At 30.0% G+C, this 10,826-nt stretch overlaps 1 protein-coding gene across 1 annotated transcript in view; it reads right to left on the bottom strand.

Annotated features, from left to right (window-relative positions):
* LOC117171293 (protein unc-80 homolog) overlaps positions 1 to 5,953 on the bottom strand; it is a 50,710-nt gene extending 44,757 nt beyond the window's left edge. Inside the window, exons 1-4 of the mRNA XM_033358453.1 lie at positions 5,516 to 5,953; positions 5,338 to 5,434; positions 5,213 to 5,261; positions 4,184 to 4,210 (exon numbers count right to left, since the gene is read on the bottom strand). Coding sequence (XP_033214344.1) covers positions 4,184 to 4,210; positions 5,213 to 5,261; positions 5,338 to 5,423 — 162 coding nt within the window. The 5' untranslated portion in view covers positions 5,424 to 5,434; positions 5,516 to 5,953. The remainder of the gene's footprint in view (positions 1 to 4,183; positions 4,211 to 5,212; positions 5,262 to 5,337; positions 5,435 to 5,515) is intronic.
* Between the last annotated feature and the right edge of the window lie 4,873 nt (positions 5,954 to 10,826).

Genomic DNA, 10,826 nt, shown 5'->3' with positions numbered 1-10,826 from the left:
TTGAAAATTAAAATTCGAAAATTTTTTCTAAAGCCTCCAGGGGACTTCATTTTCGCACGAAAAAATTTTATGTGCCCTTATTGCATCCGGACCCACAATTATGTATGACGTGCTGCGCTCAACTCGGATCGGGAGAACATAGCGAAGTAGGTTGGCGTACATGCGTACTATCCGAGTCGAGCGCAGCACGCCGTACATAATTTTCACATCACCCTCACTTTTTCCCCTGTCAACGAAAGATCTAAAACTTTTTATAAAAACTTCTTCATTCTCTAAAAAAGATTTTTCTCACTGGAAGTTTTCAAAATTCGAAACTTCCTCACACAACTTTTTCATTTTTATGTATGCATCCAAGATTTCGAAGAAAGTATTTAGAAAAATTCACTACACTGCCCTGAAATGTTGTTTGAACTTTATAAACACTCTAACAGTCGTAGAATATGTTGAAGAATGTTACATAAAATTTTTAAGACAAAATATTAATGCCCGGCAAAGATCTGTCAAGTTCAACGAAAAAAAGTATTAATATTTTTGTTTTTTAATTCCATTTTACTTAAATAACTAAAACCAAAACAACCTTCGAATTTGGTTGACATACAAAAGAGATACAAAATAAAATTCACTAAAAGTATTGAATGTCGACACTCAAATTAAAAAAATTTTAAAACTTTTGTCGGCGGACAAGAATTGTCCGTGTGTTCGAGCGCTACGGTGGTTATTACACTCGTCCCTTTTTAGATTCGCAATAGACATTTATATTACAAAAACTTATAATATTAGAAAATAATAATTTTCATGTGATTGAAATTCCTTGGAATCGCATTACGTAAGAATAAAGAGTACTTGCTATAGGGGCCAATTACTACATCACGTTATTTTCGGAAAAAGGTGGGAGGTATACTAATAATGTGATGTTATCATAACTTATAAATTAAAAAAACTAACTTCCCTGATGAAAATGTATTTTCACATTAAAATAAATTACAGTTAGGGGTCGTCCACATATTACGTAACGCTTTCTTGGAAGTTCTTAGGACACACCCTCGCACCTTGTAACTTTATCTTAACTATAGTAAATTAACCCCTTCCCCTTTTCTGTTACCTAACTTTCAATAATCTGATTTTTTCTCCACAAATGAAACGTTTTCAGGGTGGTCGGAAAGCTATTAGTATAGAACAAACAAAATTTAATCAAAGGGAATCATCGTAGCCCATATGATATGGTGACTTTCCTAATAAGACAATCACAAAAAAATGTGTAGTGGTACATAAGACAGTCTTATATTTCAACACTGCAGCCTTGGTAGCCACACTGGTGCGGGTTCGATTCCCACAGCCGGAAGTGACGCTTGAATATTTTTGCAGAAAGCTTCGTTTTTGCCCCTTGGTATACCAGCTCCCATATATTCTGTAGTTTATAATTTCCCCTATGGTACCGTAACAAATGACCTTGACAGTTTATGTGTCTATAAACATTCATTTAATAAAACCAAAAATTTAATTAGGAGAATTCAAAGATATTTGATTTTTATAAGGTTTTAAAACAATTCCATTTAAATTCAAAAGAACCAAAATAAATGAGAAAAATTAGAAAAATTAAAAGAATAATATTCCATCGATTTCAATGAAAGTGGTGTGAGTTTAGAAGAACTGGTCGAAAATGAGATAAAACTCGATGAAATTCATAACAACTCCAGTTTAAAAAATTTGCATTTAAACAAAAATTTAACTAAATTCATAAAGTTAGAAATGTGTTGAGAGAAATTCAAGGTAATTCAAAAGAATTTTTAAAATGACTATGATTTCAAGTTGAGTTTAAAAAACTTCAAGATGAATTAAACAAAAACTTTAAAAATCTATTGAATTAAGTATAATTAAGTGAATTTAAAACAAATCAAGTGACTTTTAAAAATTAAAGATAATTCCGAAGAATTTTCAAGAATTTAAAAAGATATGTCAAATTATTAAAATTAATTTCAAAAAATGCTTTTGAATCTTTTAAAATTACCTGAAATATTTCATATCCTATAAAGTTTTTTGGAATTGAAAGGGAGAAATTAAAAATTCCTTGGCATTCCTTTAAGTCTTAAAAGTTCCTTGGAATTTAAATCCTTTGAAATCCTTTTAAATTCATACAAATTTGGAAATACGAATAGATCTCAATTCAATAGTGATGAAAATAGTTAATATAGAAATGGAAAGAAAAGTGAATGAAGTGAGTTGTACATTTCAAAAATTGACTATAGTGACTTTATTTTAAAAATCTGACTAAAAAGTGAATTGAGATAAGGGTGACTAAAAGTGACGTATATCAGTCCTGTTTAGTTTTGACATTATCTTTTCTTGTTTCGTTTACAGAAACTTTACGACTTTTAATGATACTATGTTTGCATTTTTTAAATATTTTTACATGTTCTAAAAACCAAACTAAAAAATTTTTTGACATTCAAAAATATATTAGTGTTTCTTTCAACAACAAAAATATGAGAAACACGTTTCAAAACAGTTTTAAAGTATCTCATTGGCCAAATACAGAAGCATGTAACTTCAGGGCCATAACAGTTTCTCTTTAACCGTCTCTACCTCTAAATATGGACGACCCCTAAAGAACAATGTGCAAATTTTGATTTTTGTAAAAAAGTGTATTTAATTTTTAAACTTTTGTTTTTGCAAAATTTTAAAATATGTTATTTTTTACTCAATTTATTTTCCATTGATTAAAAAAAACCTTTAGAAATTCAAAAAAATTCAATGAAAATGTTCACTAGAAAGTACTATCTATTTTTTTCCTGAATTTTAGTTACCTTCACCAAATTTTAGAAGCAATTACTTTGTTTAGAATAAAAAACTTCAAACTTCTTGTATTTACAAATAATAAAATTAAGTACAAATTCGCGATTAAAATAATATATTTTTGTAGCGAACCGAATCGTTTTTTAATTTACAGAATTATTCGCAACTTAAATATTGAGCTTTTCAAAAGAAAAGAAGAGGAGAAGTATCTGACCATTATCAAAACCAGTCTATGTTTTGGTTAAAACTTTGGTGTTAATTTAAATATTTATCTTTTTTTAGCTGACTCTAATATAATGCCTTGTCCTATTTTGAACTCTACAATAAATCTTTGAAAAGTCCAAATATATGACAAAATGGCCGCGAGTTCTCTAAAAATATTCAGTCAATTTACTCAAACACACTACCATTTTTCTGAATTTTTCCTAGATTCGTGCTAATGTAAGTCCACTAACTCTTTGCCAAGACTGTAAATTTAAGTTCTTCTTAGTTCTTCATGATACGATATAACTGTATTATTGAGAAAACAATTAAACGTAAAGGATTATGTACCTATCCTTGCAAGAATCTTGAAAATAATGTAAGATAGAAGAATGTTCCAAAATGTTCCAAAATTATAATAACATTAAATATATTCTTCAAACAAGGACGAATCTAGAAAAAATCAGAAGAATAAAAACAATAGATTTTTTTAAACTGTCAGCCAATATTTTCAGAAAAAGCGCCGCCATTTTATTAATTTTGAACTGTTAAAATTTCTCTAACGGATTTAAAAAGAAACCCAGATATTCGCTAGGAATCAGCTTGAAATACACAATCACCTATTTTAGATTATAAAATATCGCACTTTTAACGAAAATGTTGATTACTTTTTGATGATTTGTTTTTTCGACTTTTACAATTAAAATGCTCGTAACAATAAACATAATATAAACAAGATATTTATGCGATCAATTATTCTGTAACTTTAGCATAAACTAGAAGCCCGATTCGAAATTGATTTGGTCAGCGAAATATTTTGTTTTATTTTTTATTTTCACTATTTTTCGAAACACGCATTCAAGTTGCTATTTCGGTATGTTATCTGTAATTTAAAGTTCTGATTGTTTTTAGGACTCAATTTACAAATGAGAACTTGTCAAAAATATAGTAAAAATCCGATCATATGATATGTGGATGGCCACTATATTATCTTTGATTATATTTAAATAAAAAGGCATATACAATTATAATTAGATAAGCAAGAAGTAAGTAAAATAAAAATAAATGGATACGAGAGCTTGGTTTTTAGACAAATTTACGTAGTAGTGGTAACAAAAAGGTGGCAATTAGCACGATATCATGCAACCAGCCGGATTGAAAGCAGGTGGCAATAGGACAGCGAACTTACATGATGACCGGGCGCGTGTTGACAGAACTGCAGGTATCACGTAGAGACGGCCGCGTGGAGGTTTTTTTTTGTTAGTGCAGGTCGGATTGCTCAGGCAGGAAAGGTTGTCGAAGGAATTCAGGATAAATCAGGATTTGGATCGGTTGTTAAGATTTACCTCTCTTTTTCACGATTCAAAGCTCATTTTACTTCTATTTTAACTCCAATAAAAATTTTCAAATCTTATTAAGTATCTTTAAATTATCCTATTTAAAAATTTTCTAATTATTATAATGTAATACTCTACCAATGCTTCAGTCTTTGAATCGTGTAAATTTCCAATTAGGTTATATTACAATTTAATATAGCTTTAATTTGGTCTTTACACATATTTACAGAAGATTTACAAATCTCTTTTTTATCAAGTTCTACGTTCATTTTGTATTAATAATCAGTGAGTGAGGCAAAGTAAAAAGAAAGTACCATCAAGTAATCAACTGCTCGATTCGACTACTTGATTCGATTTAATATTGTACATTTTAGAAGTGAATTTCTTGAGTCAAAGATCCACTTTTTTCAGTATTCACAATTATGAAATAAAAGCATCTATTTACATTTTATTCAGATCAGTTCGTCGTAATCTAAATAATCTGATTGATCTCCATCCAATATCCCAATAAAATTAGGCACCAAGGGGAAATAATTATGCCTGGGATATTGAAATACCCACAAGTAAAATCGAATCTGGCCTCTACTCACACAGGAACATCAAACCAGCATCAGAAAATATTTAAATTAGTCTCAATAATACAATAAAATGACTAAATTAATTTAGACTAAATATTGTCTCAGGTTTAAAGTACAAAAATTACTCCTTCACTGCAGGCAGAACATCACAGATTAGATTTTTTAATATCCTATTTTTAACTTTAAATTTATTATTATTTTGTCAAAGATTTCAAGTGGAAATCAAATTAAATTTGGAATTCGTTTTTTCACTTAGTATAAATTAATTAAAAAATATTATAATTAGATTAGAGTAAATCTCACCATGCATGAAGCCTCATGAACTTTGCCAAGCTTCGCTCGAGTGAATGGCCTGTAAATTGAAATATTTTAAAGAGAACTTCGTCAATAAAAATGCTAAGCATTAATCAAAATTTGCATTCACCCACCGCATTTGAGACCAAAGATACATTTGTATAGGAATGGGTATAGGTTGCTCTTGAAAGCCAAAATCCATAGATTTCCGACGCTCCATCTTAGATTCTTCTAGAACAAAAAAAAAGTCACTTTAATTCAATTTTTGTTCATTTCAACTTTTTAAATTGTAATCAATAGCTAAAATCTTACCTTCGACTAAATTTCAGTAGAAAGGAGTGAAACCGCCTTTTTTAAGGTATCAATTTTACTCTGGATAAGTAATACAACTCATCAATGTTTATGTAGAGAGGATTTCGTTTTCCAACGTTGGTTCCACTTTCAAGATAGAATTTGTTTTCAGAATAAAATGTCTTCGGAGTGGAAGTTCAGAGAATTGGAGTGTTTAGACTAATTGTATAATTTTGCAGTATCTTATTTGCGGGATGCAAGCAAAAGTTTAGAAGAGAGACATAGAAAATTTGAATATACGATCAACACAACTAAGGTTTATCTGCACAACGAAATTATCACAAATCGGCATGATGAAGAGTTTTACAGGCAACATGATAGAGGATCACGTGCCAGTTGGCCTAGTGGCATACTTCCGGCATTTTGAAGCAAATCCATGATTTGAGAGTGATATACCTCAGTTATCTGAGAGTAACTCGTTCACTGAGAGGGAGGATGTGAGGAACGTATTTTCACGGAGGATAGAATGGAAATGCGCGCGGCTCTTGGAAAATCTAATGCGCCGCCGTCCATCGATCAGCCCGAGAATCTGCTGCTGGACCAACCCATTCGAAATACCAACGACCTTAACTATTCAAGACTTTTCCATTTTATCCAAGCATCAAAACTTGATGTTACAATACGAGGCTATCCTAATTATTGTGTTTTTGGTTGTTTAGATGCCATTTTGGCACCGCATCTAATGATGATTTCATCTAGCTTTTTCTAAGACATGGTCATGATATGAATCTCAATTTTTTCAAATTTTAGGATATTAAAATATTTCAAATAATTAATTTAGGATTATTCGAATATGTCTTACCATACCTGATACTTGATATGATTTAAATTCTCCAGGACGAAGTTCATAGACATGGCATAATAGCATTAAAAAGTGATGCCTAGAACATTATTTGGTTTACTTGGAAGAATATGATGATTGTGAAACATTTTAACAGATCTGATAATGGTTTTACATTGTTTCCTGAAATACGTAGTTTATTAAAGTATAATTAAGCATTTTTGATTTATTTATCTTTTACTCGGACCCACCATGATATTTAAATAATGTTCAATCACGCGTGATAAGGCTACGTTCAATCTCTGAAAGATGTAATTTATAATCTTAAATTCATGATTCCGCATCTATATCCTGCAGATATGTTCGTAGATATGAAATATAATTTTCCGTTTTTTATTTTTAAGACTATCTGATGGGCTAATTGTTTCATATAATAATGTTTTGGTACATCTGTTCTCTGTTTATTTTTCTGCAACAAATAATTTTATCCGAATGTAATCAAAACTCGATATTCGGAACACTACTTAATATTTTGTAGCATTGTAAATCTGCATCTTTATTGAAACCCTATCCTACTTCCAATTCTCCTCGTCCATTTCCAGTTTTTTCGCTTTTTCCCGAGCAGACAAGACCTCAGTTGCTTTTTCAAAAAGTTCTCCATATCTTTCAATGTCATTTCCATGTCAAAAGCTATTTCATCTCCACTTTCAGTGGCCTTTTTTTCCTTGTTTTTTTTCTTCGGTATAGATCTGATCTCAATAGAAACTTCCGTCGATGCTCCTCTTATTCCTGCAACTCGCCTTGACTCGTTCCTCACAGCTGCAAAAATGTCTTGCCATAATTGACATTGAGGAGGGTGCAGAGTTTCTACTAATTTCTCAAAGGTTTCCCAATCCATTTCTTCATTACCTTCTAGAACTTGAGTGTGCATTGAAAATCTTTTTGAGGCTTTTTCATGCAAACTGATAGTACTCACGATTTCAGGAGACAGCAGTTTTTCCTGGTCAATTTTTGGTTCAAAAGTTTCTGAGTGATCTGGACATAAGTCTGTAATTGTCCAACTGCTGGAGGACATTATTGAAGGATTCTTGTACTTTATCTGGATTATATTTTTCTGATGTTCAACAAACTTCTTGGGCTCACATTTAATCATTTGGTTATCTGCAAATCTGTAAATTATGCAAATAATGTTTTAGAATAAGATTATACTAATATTGCCTATGAATTAATTGACGTACAATCTTTGTACATAGTTCCTAAATTTACCGATGAATAGCTTCTGTAATTTCGGCTTTTATCTGTTGAATAATATCAAGAGAAAAACAGCAAACAGTTGGGATACCAACAGACTGCATCTTCTTCAAAGATGTGCTTTCTTTTAAAATGTCTTTCGATTTTTTCAATAATGTCATCCATTTATAAATCAAATTCTCTTCTGAAGTAGACATATATGTTCTGATTTTATTTTCAGTCAACTCAGATTTTAATATATTTTCTGCGCTCGAAACAGTTTTCAAATTATTTAAACTGATTTCCTGCTTGATAGCTTCAAGGTTAGCTTTCTCTACACAATTCTTTTCGTCAAAAAGCCAATGATTAAATCCTAAAGGATCATCATCTAGATCACGACTTTTTTTAGTAGAACAATCTTCGTTTATTTGACAAGAAGAAAAATCCCCCCTTGCTAGATGTTTCAAATGGTTTGTGAAATCTTTATTTACTTGAGTGTCATTGTTAAACAAAATTTTCGGATTATGGTCCTATTTCAATTTAATTTCTTTCGATTGATTCTCCATGTTTACTTTCGCACTGTTTTTATGGTTTCTATATTCCCTACTATCTTTGATCATTCCTTTCCTAATAATCGTATTTTTCTTCGCCTCAACTTTAGTTTCTTTCGGCTCAAAAAACAGATTTTTATCATTTATTTTTCGACACAAATTTCTTTGTGTAAGTTTTGCAATTGATCTTGGAATGTTCGATGCCTTTCGACTTGGAGCACTTACTTCGATTAGAGGTCGATCTGAATATTTATCAAATTTTTTCGTAAACGTTTTCTGGGTATCAAGCTTCTGATCATCGCGATTTTCATCCTTAGATTTGTCATTGTTTAAAATAGAATGGATTTCTCTTTCTGTGGCCACAGATCAACAAATAGGAGAAAATTCTTCCATAGTCGAATCGTCGGACTTGAAAAACTTTTGGTACCTATGGTCATCTCGAATTTGGGCTTTTTTTAGAATCTCTGTTGATCGGGATGAAGCGCAATAATTTCTCATCTCATCTTTCTGGGTACATTTTTTTCTTTCCTCGTAGACTTTTGAATAACCAGTATTCTCGGAACGTCCTTTTGATAATCTTTGGTATATAAATAATTACAAAAACTAATTATTTATTTATATCAGACAAATCATTATTAATAATTACCTTTGCGTTTTTAGGTTTTGCTTATTTTCATCCAAGTATTTCAAAATCGCACGATTATTTTTCTTTTGTTTAATACTTATCACGCCACATTGTTCACATTTTACCAAAGAATTATCAGTTGCAAGAAGATTCTTAATTTTTTTATTATTCCTTATTGAGTCCTTGAGTAATTTTTCTAACCTAAAAATTATTTCTCTTAAACATGATTCTGTGCTTTCGGTGAATTTTAGAGAATCTGGTTTGAGGGCATTTATTAATTTGTGGACAGCACTCAATTCTACAAAAGGATTCCAAACAATCAGATCTTTGCCAAAATTGTCATTAATTTCTTTATTAGATGCAGTTATTGTAGCAAGATCTTTTGTAATCTCAGACATAGTGTCATCAGAAGCTTTACTATTTTGTAGATTTTTTGAGTTTTTGGGAATTTTTGACATGGCTGAATATAAAATTTCTGGGGCTCTATTTATTTTTATCTACTTCATGGAAGAATTCATCTTGGTCGAATTTCGCTTGGTTTAAACAATGACTTAAGTCTAACATTTTACTATTATTCTTGAAGCGTAGAAAAAAATATTATTTTCAGTTTGAATAAAAAAAATCTGTATAATATTTTTAAATCCAGATTTAAAAAATTTAAGTTTATGTAAAATAAGTACCTGAGAATTCTTTTTTATTTCCAATCGTTTTGCACGTCAAAATTCATCCCTTAAATTCCTTTCATTAGAAAATCAAATTCAAGTGATAATTTTCTTGACATCTAAACTTGAAAGTCAAAGTTAAGAATATTTAAAAAATATTTTAGGTTAAATTAATGGATTCACATTTATTTTACATGTTTTCTCTAAACTTTGTGTTTCTTTCCTTTAAAAAGTTAATTATAGTTATTTGACTTATATTTATTATTATAATTAACGTACCTTTTTTAGAAATATAAAATCCTTTTATTAACCTCAATTAAAATCAAATTGAATTAAGCTCTAGAAAAACTGCGGTCATAATCGAATTATTTTGTTTCGTTATTATTCAGACTTCAGAAATGATTTGTTATTGGATTATTGTTAAATTTGTAGTTTTTGACTGTTTTTAACCTTTCCTAAAATAAAATCAACAAAAATGTCACAAATTGCATTTAAAGAAGTTTCATGACACAAAAAACTTTGTCCTTTTTTCAATCGTGAGTTTAAAAATTGTGAAAACAATAATTTTATAAAATAAGGAATATAATTATAAAAGAATATTGATTCTGTATTTATCATTGACAGCAAATACTACTATCCACATATTTGGTACCCAACTCAGTTTTGTAGATTTTTTTGCTACGAATTTTATTCAGACTGTGATGCTCTTAGCAATCAAAGATTTGAATACGATTCTTAGGGGTGAGAGATTTTGTTTAATGAAATACTTTTTATAATCTTATTTGATTAATTTGATAGATTCTTAGGTAAGTTGACTTTTTAATGGAATTTACCCAAAAATATGGTTATATAATTATCGCGGAAAGTTTCTATATTGATTAAGGAGCCTCTTAAAAACGGTGTCATACTGCCAGTGGAGGGGATAGCAGCTTCTGTGACTTTATTTTGAGAGAATTCCTCTTTTTTCCATTTTCTATTTTGTTGAAAAGTCATTCTATTTTGGTTGAAAATTCATTGCTTTAACTGAAAATTTATCTACTTTAGTAATGGTTCAAAATGCACCGTTTTTAGTTGACATTTCAACAATTTAATTGAAAATGTATGTATTTTGTTGCAAGTTTATGTTTTTTGCTAAATAAATAATCTTTCTAATTGAAAATTGAACTATATGGTTGAAAGTTGAACTGCTCTGTTAAAAATTCATTTTATTTGTTGAAGATCCATCTCTTTGGTAGAAACTTGAACCATTTTCTTTAAAATTCCTTTTCATAGTAGAAAATTAATTTTTTTAACTGCAAAAGTTAGATGCGACAAGAAGCTGCTTATTAGTAGAGTTGGTATAAGCTACAACAACTACTTCGATGGTAACAGTAACTAACCAGTTTTGTACGGCAACAAGTCGCCGTTAGTCCTCCTATGAAGG

Source organism: Belonocnema kinseyi, chromosome 4, assembly GCF_010883055.1.
Source record: "Belonocnema kinseyi isolate 2016_QV_RU_SX_M_011 chromosome 4, B_treatae_v1, whole genome shotgun sequence".
Lineage (NCBI taxonomy): Eukaryota > Metazoa > Arthropoda > Insecta > Hymenoptera > Cynipidae > Belonocnema > Belonocnema kinseyi.
Note: the sequence above shows the minus strand (reverse complement) of the source record. Positions and strands in the feature narration are given on the sequence as shown.